Source organism: Bufo bufo, chromosome 1 (genome assembly GCF_905171765.1).
Source record: "Bufo bufo chromosome 1, aBufBuf1.1, whole genome shotgun sequence".
NCBI classification, from domain to species: domain Eukaryota; kingdom Metazoa; phylum Chordata; class Amphibia; order Anura; family Bufonidae; genus Bufo; species Bufo bufo.
In genome coordinates, this window is record NC_053389.1 from 48,513,034 (window position 1) to 48,532,099 (window position 19,066).

At 45.0% G+C, this 19,066-nt stretch overlaps 1 protein-coding gene across 3 annotated transcripts in view; it reads left to right on the top strand.

The window, feature by feature from the left end:
• The window catches only part of IGSF21 (immunoglobin superfamily member 21), a 511,660-nt gene that overhangs the window by 388,997 nt on the left and 103,597 nt on the right, over positions 1-19,066 (top strand). For all 3 annotated transcript variants that reach the window (XM_040423085.1, XM_040423101.1, XM_040423094.1), the window contains exon 5: positions 18,910-19,025. In XM_040423085.1, coding sequence (XP_040279019.1) covers positions 18,910-19,025 — 116 coding nt within the window. The remainder of the gene's footprint in view (positions 1-18,909; positions 19,026-19,066) is intronic.

A 19,066-nucleotide genomic window follows, 5' to 3' on the forward strand; every position in this document is an offset into this window, starting at 1 on the left:
CTATGATGGAAATGGTCGCTCAGTATTAGAATCCAGAGCTGCATTCAGAATTCTGCAAGCTAAGAGGGAACTGGTCACTCTATGTATAACTGCTTTGTATTATACTTCAGAGCTGCATTCACAAGTTTCATAGCTGTCAGCACAGCGCTGACAGATTCCAAGCAGCAGCCAGCAGAATATGAAGGTGGGGCAATGACAGAAATGATTGCTCCATATATAACTACTTTATTGTACTTCAGAGCTACATGCTGAATTCTGCAGGTTTCAATGTTTTCAGCACAGCACTGATGACATTAGTTGTTCCATGTATAACTGCTTTAAATTATACTCCAGAGCTGCATTCATAATTCTGCAGGTTTCAATGCTTTCAGCATAGCACTGATTCCAAGCAGCAGGTAACGGAATATGTTTGTGAGGGTCTGACTGAAATAGCTGCTCCATGTATAAGTGCTTTGTATTATACTCCAGAGCTGCATTCACAATTTAGCAGGTTTCATAGCTGTTAGCAGAGCTCTGACAGATTCCAGTCAGCAGCCACCAGAATATGCATGTACATCTATGACACAAACGGTCACTCCATGTATAACTACTTTGTATTATACGCCAGAGTTGCATTCACAATTCTGCAGACAGACTATGACAGAACTGGTCGCTCTATGCAGAACTGCTTTGTATTATACTCCAGAGCTGCGTTTATAATTCTGCAGGCTATGATGGAACCTGTTGCTCCATGCATAACTGCATTGTAGTATGCTACAGAGCTGCATTCATAATTCTGCAGGCTTCAGCGCTTTCTTCATTGCATTGATTCCAAGCAGCAGCCCACAGAATATGCATGAACATCTGTGACACAAATGGTCACTCCATGTATAACTGCTTTGTATTATTCTCCAGAGCTGCGTTCACAATTCTGCAGGCTATGACGGAACTGGTCGCTCCATGCAGAACTGTTTTGTATTATACTCCAGAGCTGCGTTCACAATTCTGCAGGCTATGACGGAACTGGTCACTCCATGCAGAACTGCATTGTATTATGCTCCAGAGCTGCATTCACAATTCTTCAGGATTCAGTGCTTTCTTTACTGCATTGATTCCAAATAGCAGTGAACAGAATATGTTTGTGAGGGTCTGATGGAAATGGTCACTCTATGTATAACTGCTTTGTACTATACTTCAGAGCAGCATTTATAATTCTGCAGGCTTCAATATTTTTCAGCACAGCGCTGACATTCATATATAACATATAATGACATGTACTACCACATCCCACCTGTCTGGTCGCTGCAGGGAACCTGAGAACAGCTCCGCCCTGTAGCGTTTAGGCCACACCCAGTTCTGAACACCATTGCTGCCAGTTGTGTCCTCAGGAGCAGAGCAGTAAATCTAGCGGAACCTCCATTCCTAGAGAAGTGTCTGTACTAACGGAGGATAGCTGGTAAGAAGGATATGTGCTAATTAGGGGAGTAAATAAGACTCTGGTTCCCGCGGACACTTTTATTACTCCTAATAATTCAATTAATTTACAGGATCTGGATTAATCAGTGGATTAGATTCTGTTCTCAGGCAGAATAAACAGTTTTATTCTTTTCTGCTCTGATGCTTTTCAATACTCTCGTGCTTTCCATAATTCATGGAGGTTTGCAGTATATACAGCGTCGGTCCTGTGGAGTATTTCTTCTTGTGCTTCTTAAATAGGCCGTCCCTCTGTTATCAATCAAAGAAGTTTACTCCAGCTCGAAGTACTATATCGTACACGCTAGAAATGAGGAAACTGTACCACAGTGGATCCACCCACTGGTAACACCCATCTGGACCCTCATTGCAAATTTCTAGTAGGAGTAAAAGAGGAATAGCACAACATGGAGTTATAGGAATAGAGTCTCCAGAATTGTTATTACATGGGGAAATGCAAGTAGTTACTACACCAGAAATGTCAGGAGAGGTGAGGGGTCAAGGCTAGGGCTACACGGCAACAGTTGTCGCACGACATTAATGTCGCGCGACAATTTGTATAATGATAGTCAATGGTGTCGCACTGCAACATGCATTGAGCCTCCCTGCCTTAACGCATAATCGCATACTTGTGTGTGATTGGTGTTAAGGGGTTGTATGGAGCTCGCTCCATACATTGTCGGTGCCAGCTCCGTAATACAGTAGGCACCCGCCGGCATTGACTGGGATGGCGGTCATTTAACCCTCAGATGCCGTTATCAATAACAGCAAATTCGTGGGGCTCTGATCAGTTGTCATGTCGGCCTAGGGCCTTGTGAATGTTCCCAGGCCTCTCATGGCTAGTGACTGCAGCCTGTGGAAATCCCATAGACTGTAATAGTACGCTATTGCAGTCTATGGGAGAAGCAATCAGAAGATCACATGTTCAAGTCCTCAAGGGGACTAAAAAGGACAGCGTCGAAAGTAAAATGTCAGAACTATTAAAATATCAAATCATTTTTCTAGTGCATCGTATGACATAACGGTCACCTTGTCCCCACTAAAAAATGTGAATAGAAAGTGATCAAAAAAATTGAATGTAACAGAAAATGATACCAATTAGGGCTCGTTCACAAGACCGTATGGCTTTGCGGGACGTTTTTTACGGATCCGTTTTTTGTTTCAGTAGTGGTTCCGGTTCCGTTCCGTTTTTCCGTATGGCATATACAGTAAACAGTAATTACATATAAAAAATTGGGCTGGGCATAACATTTTCAATAGATGGTTCCGCAAAAACGGAACGGATACGGAAGACATACGGAGTACATTGACTTGAATGGAGCCACGGAACGTGATTTGCAGGCAATCATAGGACATGTTCTATCTCTAAACGTAACAGAAAAACGGAAGTACGGAAACGGAATGCATACGGAGTACATTCCGTTTCTTTTGCGGAACCATTGAAATGAATGGTTCCGTATACGGAACCCAAAAAACAGCCCAGCACAAACCCTGTATTCCTGGAGGCGACAGCTCAGGTTATTGGGGGTCATTTACAAAAACTGGCTTGTTGTTTTCCCTTTGCACTGGCGAAGGATTTACCTAATTTATGACGAGGTGTGCGCTAAACCTGGCAGAAATGTAGGTAAATATGGCGCTCGTGTTACCTGTTTCCACTGAGCGCTCAGGCATTCTCTTTTTTTGGTAACATTGGGGGTCATTCACTAGCAAAAAGAGGGGGAAAAAACTTCAGTCAGGGGGCTGGCGTCGTTTTCACTCCAGGCGCATGGACATCCGGAGGTGCAATTAATTTATGATGAGGACGGCGCCGGCAGCGCAGCGAAGACATAATGGCATAAAAAGCCTGTCTTTGATAAATGACCCCCCATTGTGTCCAGTTTAGGCCTCCTGCACACAACCGTTGTTTTTTTTCTCTGCTTGCGGGCTGTTTTTTGCGTTCCTTATGCGGTCCGTATACGTGACCATTCATTTCAATGGTTCCGCAAAAAAAAATGAATGCACTTCAATGCATTCCGTTTTCGTATTTCCGTTTTTCCGTTCTGTTGAAAGATAGAACATGTCCAATTATTGCCCGCAAATCACGTTCCGTGGCTCCATTCAAGTCAATGGGTCCGCAAAAAAAAACGGAACACATACAGAATGTACTCAGTATGTCTTCCGTATCCGTTCCGTTTTTGAGGAACCATCTATTGAAAATGTTATGCCCAGCCTAATTTTTTCTATGTAATTACTATAAACTGTATGTGCCGTCCGGAAAAACGAAATGGTAACACAACGGAAACAAAAAAACGGAACAACACATCCGTGAAAAACGGACCGCAAAACACTGAAAAAGGCCTCTTTCACACGACCGTTTTTTTTTTTTTCCGTTTAGGGGCCGTTTTTTGCTTTCCGTATACGGTCCGTATACTGAACCATTCATTTCAATGGTTCCGCAAAAAAAAAAAACGGAATGTACGTATGCATTCCGTTTCCGTATTTCTGTTTTTCCGTTCTGCTGAAAGATAGAACATGTCCTATTATTGCCCGCAAATCATGTTCCGTGGCTCCATTCAAATCAATGGGTCCGCCAAAAAAATGGAAGTTCATCCGTAGGTCATCCGTTTCCGTTTTTGCGGAACCATCTATTGAAAATGTTATGTCCAGCCCAATTTTTTCTATGTAATTACTGTATATGCCATACGGAAAAACGGAACAGAAACGGAAACACAACGGGAAAAAAACGGAATAACGGATCCGTGAAAAACGGACCGCAAAACACTGAAAAAGCCATGCGGTCGTGTGCAGGAGGCCTAACAATGTAACAACCTCCGATTTTTCTTCCATTGGTTTATTTAAAGCTCCATTCCCTGATCCGCGGACTGTGAGGGTCAGCGCCGCCATCAGCGGGATTTAGGAGTTTACGGTACGGACTCAGTGCGTCAGCGTGAAGGTCAGAGATTGGGATTTTGATGATTTAGATAGTTCCGCTCTCGGCTTCTCCCCTTGATAGATTTCACACCAGGAAAAGATTTATGAAGAAAGGTTTTGTTTTTATCATTTTTTGTGTCCTTTACCTGAGACTCTAAATCAATAACTTCTCCCCCGTCAGTGCCCCCCCTCCCCTCCCCTCCCCCGACACCTTTAGCGGATCCGTGTACTTTACTTCTGATTGCTGATTTTCTAAATCAAGACGTCTCAGTCAGTAGATGGAGGCCTCTTATATACACCTTGTGTCATCTCCTCAAGGTCATCCGGGCACTTTATAGAAGGAAGATGGAAGGTGACGAAGATGTATGGCGGGTCTAAGAGATGAAATGCCTGGTGCTCGGGGGTCCTTGGGGGTCTTTCCTGTTATCTTCTCCATAACATGGAGCAAGAACATGGGGTTCCAGGGGCAAGAATGTCTAGTTTATTAAAAACTGCAGACATATAAAAAGTGTAATCATCTGCAGAATCTATCACTATGTGCGTCAAGAGATAGAGGGAGCAATGCTAGTCAGATCCCCAGAGAGGTCAGTGGTGTAATCATCTGCAGAATATATCATTATGTGTCTGTCAGGAGGTAGAGGGGACAGAGCGATGCTCTGCAGATCTCTACAGATGTCAGTGGTGTAATAATCTGCAGAATATATCACTATGTATCTGTCAGGAGGTAGAGAGGACAGAGCAATGTTCTGCAGATCTCTAGAGATGTCAGTGGTGTAATAATCTGCAGAATAGATAACTATGCATCTGTCAGGAGGTAGAGAGGACAGAGCAATGTTCTGCAGATCTCCAGAGAAGTCAGTGGTGTAATAATCTGCAGAATATATCACTATGTATCTGTCAGGAGGTAGAGAGGACAGAGTGATGCTCTGCAGATCTCTAGAGAGGTCAGTGGTGTAATAATCTGCAGAATATATCACTATGTACCTGTCAGGAGGTAGAGAGGACAGTGCAATGTTCTGCAGATCTCTAGAGAGGTGAGTGGTGTAATCATCTGCAGAATATATCATTATGTATCTGTCAGGAGGTAGAGAGGACAGAGCAATGCTCTGCAGATCTCTAGAGAGGTGAGTGGTGTAATCATCTGCAGAATAGATCACTATGTATCTGTCAGGAGGTAGAGAGGACAGAGCAATGTTCTGCAGATCTCTGGAGGTCATATAATATGCGTTTCCGGGTGACCCTACTCACATATGGGTGTACGTGTTTCCGGAGGTCCTCCGCACTGGAGAGGTGTGATGTATAGCAGGGCAGGAGTGATTTCCTAGCTCTAAATTCTATGTAGTGTGTGTCCCTTTAAATTGTCACTTTCCATGCCGATTATCCCTCAGATTGTCCCGCTTGAGATCCACGACCCTCAAGGCTAGAAGGTGCAGACCTCGGGCCCACGCCGCCAGCTTGCAGGGATATAATGGAGCGCTATCTCTTTAAGTCCTCACCAGTAATGTTTATTAATGCCCTGGCATTTTACCGGTGATTTTTCTCTTCCTATTACCCATAATCCATCAGTTCAAAGGCGTTTTTTTTTTTTGTTTTTTTTTGTAGATATCCGTGTATTTTTGCCTCCATTTTTCTGGTTGATTCATGAAACTCCATTTGGCGGAGATAATATTCCAAATGCATTTTATTTTATCTGAGACGGATTCATCAAAGTCGCCTATGATGGAAATGCGAGCATTTAGACCGAGCATCCATCAAAGGTTTTCAGTTCTCTTACACCAGATAATAAGACGTCTTGTCCTATTCCTCATCTACGTATCGGGGATCATTCCCTCATTTCGGAAGAAATGCGCCAAAAAAATAATCTAAGAATCCACCGGAGTCTGGAAACTGCTGAACAATATTGTATTTTCTCACTGGCGCTTAAGTAATTTGGAGTTTGTGGCCGACTTCTTGCTGAGAGCAAGCAGAGCTGCAGTGTAAAGCACAGTCTAAGTATCTAAATATTCTGTAGCCTATTCGAGGCCGGTATCATTATTATGGACGTTTCAGTTTTCGCCTCGTTAGGTGCGCCTCCGCTTGCTGCTGCTCCATTCATCTCTATGGGACACTGCTGGACTATCTCCGGTGGTCCCATACATTTGAATGGAGTGAGAGCATGCATGCTCGACTGCCACTCCATTCATACAGGGAGGCACAGGGCCCCCGTACTTTGGGAGCGAGAACCGCGACCTCGTCTTCAGACCGGTAACGTCGTCTTCATCAGTCACATGGCTTTTCTGCATCATGTGAATGGGAGCGAGCTGCAATACCAAGCATAGCCACTATGCAATGTACGGCGCTGTGCTTGGCACAGTTTGAAGGGACTACAGTGCTCGCCCCGGGGTTGGCGCCTCTTCAAATATGGACCTCCATTGATTTCGTATTGATGACAGAATAAGGATTTCAGCTCAGCAGCATCATTTTCTTTTATGGACCTGCCCTTTAAATCCTTTGCACCCGCTATATCTTTCCATTTATATATGCCCATATACTGCACTTTCCTGTAGTCCATATCTCATGTCTTCCAAGGATCCAGATCATCCGGGACTTTGGTTTTCTGATTCCTGATGAAGGCTGTACATGGGGGACCCTACAGATTGTTACACGTTCGCTCTCGTCTTTCCAATTTCCTCTTAAATTAATCAACTGATTTGAAGTCTATAGATTGTGCGGAAGTGAATTCCGGCATCTGATTACTGCGGGAGCGAGGTATTTCTGCTGATAAATCTTAACCAGTTCGTTGGCGGCTCGGCGGCGGCCTCGCGTCTCCTCTACTCCTCATTTCACGTGGCTTATAGCAATTTCTCCTGCTAACCGGCCTGACCACCTCGTTATGGCGTCTTTATTAGACTTCCCCTCGTAGATCGTTTTCTCCTCGTACTGGGGGAGATTTCAATTACATTTATGCCAAGACACTAAACTGATTTATCTCTGTGTCTTATGTCTTTATTTGTTTGGGATTCTCTGCCCAGCAAAGGATTCTGGATGACAACACGGCAGTAAATATGTTACAGGCAGTTTGTGTCCGTCTCAGGTCTTAAAGGAATTGTCCATATTTTTTTTTTCATAGCCTCGTTTTTAATAATTATTTTACCTATACAGGGTAAAGGTTCTCCAGTGGAATAGACCAGTGTTACCTAAAATATATTTCTATCCAACACAAAATGTGGCTAGGTTACTCTGAGGAAGTGAAATAATACAGAATAGTCTCCCATTCTTCTCTTATCTTCTATTCTGATGGATTCTTATGAAGAAACATTTACCAATCACTATATACACTACATGTGCTTTCCAAGAAGAGAATAATTTGTGCATCTACTAGTACTGTCTCCGTGTAAATGATGTATGTACAGTCGTGGCCAAAAGTTTTGAGAATTACATAAATATTGGAAATTGGAAAAGTTGCTGCTTAAGTTTTTATAATCGCAATTTGCATATACTCCAGAATGTTATGAAGAGTGATCAGATGAATTGCATAGTCCTTCTTTGCCATAAAAATTAACTTAATCCCAAAAAAAACCTTTCCACTGCATTTCATTGCTGTCATTAAAGGACCTGCTGAGATCATTTCAGTAATCGTCTTGTTAACTCAGGTGAGAATGTTGACGAGCACAAGGCTGGAGATCATTATGTCAGGCTGATTGGGTTAAAATGGCAGACTTGACATGCTAAAAGGAGGGTGATACTTGAAATCATTGTTCTTCCATTGTTAACCATGGTGACCTGCAAAGAAACGCGTGCAGCCATCATTGCGTTGCATACAAATGGCTTCACAGGCAAGGATATTGTGGCTACTAAGATTGCACCTCAATCAACAATTTATAGGATCATCAAGAACTTCAAGGAAAGAGGTTCAATTCTTGTTAAGAAGGCTTCAGGGCGTCCAAGAAAGTCCAGCAAGCTCCAGGATAGTATCCTAAAGAAGATTCAGCTGCGGGATCGGAGTGCCACCAGTGCAGAGCTTGCTCAGGAATGGCAGCAGGCAGGTGTGAGCGCATCTGCACGCACAGTGAGGCGAAGACTTTTGGAAGATGGCCTGGTGTCAAGAAGGGCAGCAAAGAAGCCACTTCTCTCCAAAAAAAAACATCAGGCACAGATTGATCTTCTGCAGAAAGTATGGTGAATGGACTGCTGAGGACTGGGGCAAAGTCATATTCTCCGATGAAGCCTCTTTCCGATTGTTTGGGGCATCTGGAAAAAGGCTTGTCCGGAGAAGAAAAGGTGAGCGCTACCATCAGTGCTGTGTCATGCCAACAGTAAAGCATCCTGAGACCATTCATGTGTGGGGTTGCTTCTCATCCAAGGGAGTGGGCTCACTCACAATTTTGCCCAAAAACACAGCCATGAATAAAGAATGGCACCAAAACACCCTCCAACAGCAACTTCTTCCAACAATCCAACAACAGTTTGGTGAAGAACAATGCATTTTCCAGCACGATGGAGCACCGTGCCATAAGGCAAAAGTGATAACTAAGTGGCTCGGGGACCAAAATGTTGACATTTTGGTTCCATGGCCTGGAAACTCCCCAGATCTTAATCCCATTGAGAACTTGTGGTCAATCCTCAAGAGGCAGGTGGACAAACAAAAACCCACTAATTCTGACAAACTCCAAGAAGTGATTATGAAAGAATGGGTTGCTATCAGTCAGGAATTGGCCCAGAAGTTGATTGAGAGCATGCCCAGTCGGATTGCAGAGGTCCTGAAAAAGAAGGGCCAACACTGCAAATACTGACTCTTTGCATAAATGTCATGTAAATGTCGATAAAAGCCTTTGAAACGTATGAAGTGCGTGTAATTATATTTCACTACATCACAGAAACAACTAAAACAAAGATCTAAAAGAAGTTTAGCAGCAAACTTTGTGAAAACTAATATTTGTGTCATTCTCAAAACTTTTGGCCACGACTGTACATATAGTACTGCCTCCCTGTAAATGATGTAGGTACATATAGTACTGCCTCCCTGTAAATTATGTAGGTACATATAGTACTTCCTCCCTGTAAATGATGTATGTACATATAGTACTGCCTCCCTGTAAATGATGTAGGTACATATAGTACTGCCTCCCTGTAAATGATGTAGGTACATATAGTACTGCCTCCCTGTAAATTATGTATGTACATATAGTACTGCCTCCCTGTAAATGATGTAGGTACAGATAGTACTGCCTCCCTGTAAATTATGTATGTACATATAGTACTGCCTCCCTGTAAATGATGTAGGTACAGATAGTACTTCCTCCCTGTCTATCCCTGTAAATGATGTAGAAACAGATAGTACTGCCTCCCTGCCTCTCTCTGTAAAGGATGCAGAAACTAGGGTTGCACTGGGTATTAAATTATCAATACCCAATTGTTACTTTTGTACCGGTATCGATTCGTTACCAGGATTTGCCTTTTACCAATACTAGGCTGCGCTAGTGCGCAGCCTAGTATCAGAGAACATGGAGCTCGCTGCTCTCAGCGCGCGCCATGTTCCCTCAGCAGCACAGGGGAGAAGGAAGCAGTCCATCCCTCCCTCACCCCTGTGCCGCTGCCACCAATAAGAGGAGAGAGAGGGGCGGAGGAGGGGACGGACTGTGGCCACTGCGCCACCAATGAAGATAATTAACGTTTAATAGGTACAGGAGGCGGGTGCCAGCGGCAGAATCCCATAGCCGGCACCTGACCTCTATGACGGAGAGCTGCGATAAGTGATACAGATAGTTCTCCCTGTCTCTCCCTGTAAATGATGTATGTACAGATAGTACTGCCTCTCCATATAAATGATGTAGGTACAGATAGTTCTGCCTCTCCATATAAATGATGTAGGTACAGATAATACTGCCTCTCTGTCTCTCCCTGTAAATGATTTACGTACAGATAGTACTGCCTCCCTGTCTCTCCCTGTAAGTGATGTAAGTACAGATAGTACTGCCTCCCTGTCTCTCCCTGTAAGTGATGTAAGTACAGATAGTACTGCCTCCCTTTCTCTCCCTGTAAGGGATGTAAGTACAGATAGTACTGCCTCCCTGTCTCTCCCTGTAAGTGATGTAAGTACAGATAGTTCTGCCTCCCTGTCTCTCCCTGTAAGTGATGTAAGTACAGATAGTACTGCCTCCTTGTCTCTCCCTGTAAGTGATGTAAGTACAGATAGTGCTGCCTCTCTGTCTCTCCCTGTAAATGATGTAGGTACAGATAATACTGCCTTCCTTTCTCTTCCTGTAAATGATACAGATAGTTCTCCCTGTCTCTCCCTGTAAATGATGTATGTACAGATAGTACTGCATTCCTGTTTCTCCCTGTAAGTAATACATAGTTCTCCCTGTCTCTCCCTGTAAATGATGTATGTACAGATAGTACTGCCTCTCCATATAAATGATGTAGGTACAGATAATACTGCCTCTCTGTCTCTCCCTGTAAATGATTTAGGTACAGATAGTACTGCCTCCCTGTCTCTCCCTGTAAGTGATGTAAGTACAGATAGTACTGCCTCCCTGTCTCTTCCTGTAAGTGATGTAAGTACAGATAGTGCTGCCTCCTTGTCTCTCCCTGTAAATAATGTAAGTACAGATAGTACTGCCTCCTTGTCTCTCCCTGTAAATGATGTAGGTACAGATAATACTGCCTCTCTGTCTCTCCCTGTAAATGATTTAGGTACAGATAGTACTGCCTCCCTGTCTCTCCCTGTAAGTGATGTAAGTACAGATAGTACTGCCTCCCTGTCTCTTCCTGTAAGTGATGTAAGTACAGATAGTGCTGCCTCCCTGTCTCTCCCTGTAAATGATGTAAGTACAGATAGTTCTGCCTCCCTGTCTCTCCCTGTAAATAATGTAAGTACAGATAGTTCTGCCTCCCTGTCTCTCCCTGTAAGTGATGTAAGTACAGATAGTGCTGCCTCCCTGTCTCTCCCTGTAAATGATGTAAGTACAGATAGTTCTGCCTCCTTGTCTCTCCCTGTAAGTGATGTAAGTACAGATAGTGCTGCCTCCCTGTCTCTCCCTGTAAGTGATGTAAGTACAGATAGTACTGCCTCCCTGTCTCTCCCTGTAAATTATGTAAGTGCAGATAGTACTGCCTCCCTTGTCTCTCCCTGTAAGTGTTGTAAGTACAGATAGTTCTGCCTCCCTGTCTCTCCCTGTAAGTGATGTAAGTACAGATAGTACTGCCTCCCTGTCTCTCCCTGTAAGTGATGTAAGTACAGATAGTACTGCCTCCTTGTCTCTCCCTGTAAGTGATGTAAGTACAGATAGTGCTGCCTCTCTGTCTCTCCCTATAAATGATGTAAGTACAGATAGTGCTGCCTCCTTTTCTCTCCCTGTAAGTGATGTAAGTACAGATAGTACTGCCTCCCTGTCTCTCCCTGTAAGTGATGTAAGTACAGATAGTACTGCCTCCCTGTCTCTCCCTGTAAGTGATGTAAGTACAGATAGTACTGCCTCCCTTTCTCTCTCTGTAAGTGATGTAAGTACAGATGGTTCTGCCTTCCTGTCTCTCCCTGTAAGTGATGTAAGTACAGATAGTACTGCCTCCTTGTCTCTCCCTGTAAGTGATGTAAGTAAAGATAGTACTGCCTCCCTGTCTCTCCCTGTAAGTTATGTAAGTACAGATAGTACTGCCTCCCTGTCTCTCCCTGTAAATTATGTAAGTACAGATAGTACTGCCTCCCTGTCTCTCCCTGTAAGTGATGTAAGTACAGATAGTACTGCCTCCCTTTCTCTCTCTGTAAGTGATGTAAGTACAGATGGTTCTGCCTTCCTGTCTCTCCCTGTAAGTGATGTAAGTACAGATAGTACTGCCTCCTTGTCTCTCCCTGTAAGTGATGTAAGTACAGATAGTACTGCCTCCCTGTCTCTCCCTGTAAGTTATGTAAGTACAGATAGTACTGCCTCCCTGTCTCTCCCTGTAAATTATGTAAGTACAGATAGTACTGCCTTCCTGTCTCTCCCTGTAAGTGATGTAAGTACAGATAGTACTGCCTCCCTGTCTCTCCCTGTAAGTGATGTAAGTACAGATAGTGCTGCCTCCTTGTCTCTCCCTGTAAGTGATGTAAGTACAGATAGTTCTGCCTCCCTGTCTCTCCCTGTAAGTGATGTAAGTACAGATAGTACTGCCTCCCTGTCTCTCCCTGTAAGTGATGTAAGTACAGATAGTACTGCCTCTCTGTCTCTCCCTGTAGATGGGAAAGTGGTTTCGGTTAGCTATGTCAATGAGTTTCCCTCCAGATTTATCAGTGGAACTTTTTTTAAAAAAAAGTAAAAAACAAAACAAAAAACAGTTGGGGGGTGGTGTAGAAAACAGGAGTAGCCTTTCTAGACAAGATTTAGGTTAAAAAATGCTCCAAATTTAACAAGCAAGCCGCGTCATATGATAAGTTTGCCGCCAATTACGCAAACACAGACTGAAGGAAAGTTGACATTAAGATAAATTCCGCTCATCGGATTTGAATACAACTACAGGCAGGTGATTGTATTTCAGCCTGGTTTGTAACGGTCTGTGGCTGCAATTTCCAGTTAGATCAGGAAGTGCAGCTCTGGAACACAAACTGCTCCTCGGAAAAGTGAAATAATGTGCAGTGTAACGTTCCCGAGACTATGCGTGTAACTGAGGCTGTGACCGAGGCAATGTCATTTATATAATTCACCTGTTTGTGTGACAATCGTTAGGAAGGAGGGCGGGATAATCTGTCAGCCAGACGTCTTCATCCTGATACCGCCAGAACACCTAGAGAATACATGGAAGACGTCTTCTGGGAGAGCAGCTACCGTGCGCCCTCCAGGCAACGCTGCTCTCTACATGTGATTATGCAAAATCTCAATGATAGATTCAATTTAATTTAGCTGCTGATTTCCAAAATGATCGTCTCTTTCTGATTTCCTATTATATATGTATGAATGTGGGGTGTGCGCTGCTTACTGAAGACTGAAACGCGCGTGTGTGTGTGTGTCTATAGAGAGAGATAGGTGCCTGGATGTATATACTGGATATATACAGGGGCGGATTTGGCATTTCTGGGGCCCCAAGCAAAGTTATATCTGGGGGTCCCAATTATACTGCTAGGCTTTGCCCCATTATGATGCTAGGTTCTGGCCTGTCACCCCACTGAGCCCCTGACCTCTAGGACCACAGCCATTTGTCTGGTTTGCATGCTGGGTCCATGGTACGACTGGCTCTGCATGCTGTGCTATTCTTGCTTTTTACCATTAAAAGCCACAGAACCCATGGCGAGCCATACAGTGGTTATTGATATGAGAAATTTGGCGCTCCTTGAAAGGACAAGGGAGGTGGATTACGTGTCATGTGATCATACCCGAATAGTGCAAATGTGAATGAATGCAACCTCCTTACCTAAAAATCTCAGCAGTTCCTGAGCGTACACTCCTGGGTTCCTGCACCCCCTTGCCCCATCTGCAGCTGCACAGACACAAATCAGAAGATAAAACAATAATTAAAAAGACGGCGAGGTCTAGGTGACGGCTTCAGCGGTTCCTGAGCGTACACTCCTGGGTTCCTGACACCCCTCTCATCTGCAGCTGCACAGACACAAATCAGAAGATAAAGCGATAATTAAAAAGACGGCGAGGTCTAGGTGACGGCTTCAGCGGTTCCTGAGCGTACACTCCTGGGTTCCTGACACCCCTCTCATCTGCAGCTGCACAGACACAAATCAGAAGATAAAGCGATAATTAAAAAGACGGCGAGGTCTAGTTGACGGCTTCAGCGGTTCCTGAGCGTACACTCCTGGGTTCCTGACACCCCTCTCATCTGCAGCTGCACAGACACAAATAAGAAGATAAAACGATAATTAAAAAGACGGCGAGGTCTAGGTGACGGCTTCAGCGGTTCCTGAGCGTACACTCCTGGGTTCCTGACACCCCTCTCATCTGCAGCTGCACAGACACAAATAAGAAGATAAAACGATAATTAAAAAGACGGCGAGGTCTAGGTGACGGCTTCAGCGGTTCCTGAGCGTACACTCCTGGGTTCCTGACACCCCTCTCATCTGCAGCTGCACAGACACAAATAAGAAGATAAAGCGATAATTAAAAAGACGGCGAGGTCTAGGTGATGGCTTCAGCGGATCCTGAGCGTACACTCCTGGGTTCCTGACACCCCTCTCATCTGCAGCTGCACAGACACAAATCGCAAGATAAAACAATAATTAAAAAGACGGCGAGGTCTAGGTGACGACTTCAGCGGTTCCTGAGCGTACACTCCTGGGTTCCTGACACCCCTCTCATCTGCAGCTGCACAGACAGAAATCGGAAGATAAAGCGATAATTAAAAAGACGGCGAGGTCTAGGTGACGGCTCCAGCGGTTCCTGAGCGTACACTCCTGGGTTCCTGACACCCCTCTCATCTGCAGCTGCACAGACACAAATCAGAAGATAAAGCGATAATTAAAAAGACGGCGAGGTCTAGGTGACGACTTCGAGGAAAGTTTAACAATAATTTATAAAGTAAGGCATCGCTATAAAAGATAAAGGACTCGCTCCGGTGTATACAACACTGGGGGAGGGGATTGTTCATAGCAGGAGGGAATAGCCCAAAAAATATAGCAGAGGAGTGAAGTTAATTAAAGGAGTGGGACTGTGGGTTCAGTAATAAACCTCTGCCTTGGCGCTCTTTTATGGGCCCCCATAATTCGCCTTCCCTCCCCGCTGTTGTGCGTACAGCGCAGGTAGGTCATTAAGGCCCCCGCCGTTGGCAAGACCGAGGAAAGAACACAAGCGGTGCCGTCTTCTTAACTGCCGGCCCCTTTTCTTTTTTACAACTCTCTTTTTTTCCCCCCTTTTAATTGGCCTCTTTATGATCTGTGAGTAAAATACGCCGGCAGATATCTGCGCCTTTACTGCCGTCTGTCCCCGGAGGCTCGGAGCGGTGAGAAAGAATACACGTACGTCTGCTGCACCCTGGAAGGTTGTTGTGGGGCCTCCGGTTCTAAAAAACAGGCGTACAACACATAGCAGAGGCAGAATGAGTCTCGCAGGATCGGATCCGACCCTTTCTGGGGCGCGGAACCTGCACTTCATCTTCTCTCCATTTGCTGTGCAGCCCAGTGTTATTGCTCTCTGTTATCAGAGGCTGAATGTAATTCCTTTCAGTTTCAACATTAAAAGGGGTTCTCCGACAGCTGATCGGGGGGGCTGGGAATCGGACCCTCAACAATGTGCTATAGATGATCAATAATTAATTCCCATTTTAAAGGAGGCCACTCCCTCCTTTATTGAGGCTCCTCCCCCAGTCTACGTGCAGGGTTTTACATGTGGTTTGGTTCCTTGTAGTTTATGTTTATCTGTTCATTTAATAAACAAGCAGAGCTGCAGTGTAAAGCATGGAAATGGTGACGCTGCCTGAGCCTCTGAGGTGGATTTCAGACCACCACAGACTCCAATCAGCAGTGTAGCTAAGCTAGACTCACTGATAATAAACTGTAGTGGATGGAGCAAAGCTGTAGTGTAAAGCATGAGTGGCAAAGAGCAGCAGCTCGAGCCTCATAGGTGGAGGCTACGCCAGACTCCAATAGGTAGGGTAGCTAAGCTGGACTCACTGATCATGGCTGTGCTCTGATGGAGCAGAGCTGTAGTGTAAAGCATGGGGAGGAAGAGCTGTAGCCTGAGCCTCTGAGGTGGATTTCAGACCACTACAGACTCCACTCGGCAGTGTAGCTGAGCTAGATGCACTGATCATAGCTGGTCCCTGATGGAGCAGAGCTGTAGTGTAAAGCATGAGGAGGAAAGAGCGGCATCCTGAGCCTCATAGGTGGAGGCTACGACAGACTCCAATAGGTAGGGTAGCTAAGCTGGACTCACTGATCATAGTTGCACCTTAATGGAGCAGAGCTGCAGTGTAAAGCACTTATTGAGAAATTCCCTAAAATGCATTGCGTATAGCCTTGTAGGACGCCCATTGACATTGGATGGGTCACATGATGCACCGGCGACCCCGTCGGCCGCAGGCACCTGTGGGGTACACTGAGCTGAATATGCATGATGAGAGGAACTTATGGGAAGTGGATGATGTGACATTTGGGTGATTTAGGCTCCACGTTGCCCGTGATTTACTGTTGTACCAGGTAAGTGAGAGATCAATTTACTAGAGATTCCCCAGACTTCATTATTGCGATAGAGTCATTTATCCTCCACAGGCAGATCAGCGCCTGAGATGGCAGCAGGATCCGCTCATTTGAATAGATTTAAATATTGAAAATACCTCATTTAAATAAATGCAAATGCTCCCTTGTCAGAGCGGAGGGCCGCTTTATGTCTGGTTGGAGGGAGGACCGTCTCTCCTGCCTCCTTCTCTCTCTGGGCTCACCGCCAATCACACACCCCAAATTAAATCCCCTTCATGTGTGCTGGACATGGACATAAAGGGGAATCAGTGGGGGAGGGGAGAGTCGCAAATTTTGGGCGCAAGTGCAGCTTTTTTTCCCCAAAATTTGCCACTTTTTTCATCTTTATGCCACCTGCGCCAAGTTGGTTAGATATTTGAATTAGTTTCTAGTGTTGAGCGAACCTGTTTTTTAAGTTTCTGCGTCCAAAGTTCGGGTTATCGAAGAATCCCGTTATGGATTCCAAATTCCGTTATGGTCGGTGGTAGCGGATTCCATAACGAGATTCTACGCTAACCCGAACTTTGGACGCAGAACTTAAAAAAAACTAGTTTCGCTCAACACTATTAGTTTCAGATTCACAGCAACTTTTTGAAAAAGTTATTTAAAAAGTTGCAAAATTTAAAGTTTATTTGCAGTAGGGGGCAGCATAGGGAACCCGGTGTGGCATTTCTAGCGCCAAAAGTTATCAAGCAAGTGAATCTTTCATAAATTTGGCGCATCTTTCGCCCCAATGCAGACTGGAAGCCAATCCAACGTCAGAAAATCCCGTCATGATACATTCCCTGTAGAGTGTTTCTTATATAGCATTGTCCAGACCGGATACATTGTAACAAGCAATCAGTTATGTGAGCCGGACTAGGGGTACGTTCATGTGGCACATACAATGGCGCCCCCTTGTGGCTTAGCTCTACTGAATGGACACCCGCCGTGCGCCAAGAAGGGACGCTTTAATTACCTTCTTACCAGTAGGGATTGTCGAAAGCGGTGAACCCCTTTAAACCAAAGCGCGCTCATAATCCATTCGGCCCCTCTTTGCTATCAGCAGATGTAGATTTGTGCTCGCCTTTGGGCCTCATGCACGCGGTCCGCAAGAAATACAGATGACGTCCGTGTGCATTCCGTATTTTGCGGAACGGAGCAGCCGGCCCCTAATAGCACAGTCGTATCCTTGTCCGTAACGCGGACAATAATAGGACATGTTCTATTTTTTTGCGGAATGGAAATACGGACATGCGGAAACGGAATGCTCACGGAGTAACTTCCGTTTTTTTTTTTGCGGACCCATTGAAGTGATGGGTTCCGTATACGGTCCGCAAAAAAAAAAAACGGAACGGACACGGAAGGAAAATACAATTGTGTGCATGACCCCTGGGGTTAATGATAGCAAATCCTTCTGACTAACTCCGCCCACTTTATTTGCTCGAAGTTGAAAATTTTTTTTATCAACTTTTTGTACCCAGAGTCAGGAGGGCCCCATACCCATGAGCTGGTCAGCGGCCTAGTCATCCTCAGTGCCGCTAGTGCCAACCACGCCGCCATCAGCAAGTCCTACTGCCTGCAGATACTGTTCATGTGCCACAAGAGGAGGGACGGACTGTGTACATCTGTACAGTACTGTATCGCGGCGCTGCCACTGTTGCCTCATACGCACGTCAGTGATTCACGGATGTGCACCGTACGTGTTCTCCACACGTACCCATTCATTTTAGGGCTCGTTCACACAAACGTTTTTTGCATTCCGCATACGGGCCGTTTATTTGTGTTCCATATACGGTCCGTATACGGAACCATTCATTTCAATGGTTCCGCAAAAAAAACTGAATGTACTCCGTATGCATTCCGTTTCCGTATTTACGTTCCGTTCAAAGATAGAACATGTCCTATTATTGCCCACAAATCACGTTCCGTGGCTCCACATACAGAATGTACTCCGTGTCTTCCGTATCCGTTCTGTTTTTGCGGAACCATCTATTAAAAATGTTATGCCCAGCCCAATTTTTTCTATGTTATTACTGTATATGCCATATGAAAAACAGATCCGTTAAAAACAGCCCGCAAAACACTGAAAAAAACCATACAGTTGTGTGAACGAGCCCTTGTAGTCGCACATCCGTGTTTTGCCACGGTCCGTGGTTTTAGCACGAAGCATGCTTTATTTTGGCTGTCACATCTGTTATAGTCTATGGGACCGTGAAAGGATGCCATCCGTGTTTCATCCGCGTTTCAAGGACCATTAGGAGAAGATGGTATGACAGTTCTGTTTACCGTGTCCGTGAAACACGGCGAGGAAAAAATGGACACACGGACCAAACGCGGATGCATCACTGACCATCTTATCACGGATGTGAATGAGGCCTAACTGTTCACATATTGGATGCAATTAGTAACGTTAACGTCTTTTCTCCCTCCAGCTCCTCCCATTTCCATCGCCGTGATCGCTGCGGACACCCCGGCGGCATTCAGCCGGTACCAGGCGCAGAACTTCACTCTGGTGTGCATTGTGTGCGGAGGAAAGCCAGCTCCACAGGTCAGTGCCTTCTGAGGGGGAGGGGGATTCTCGGGGCAGTG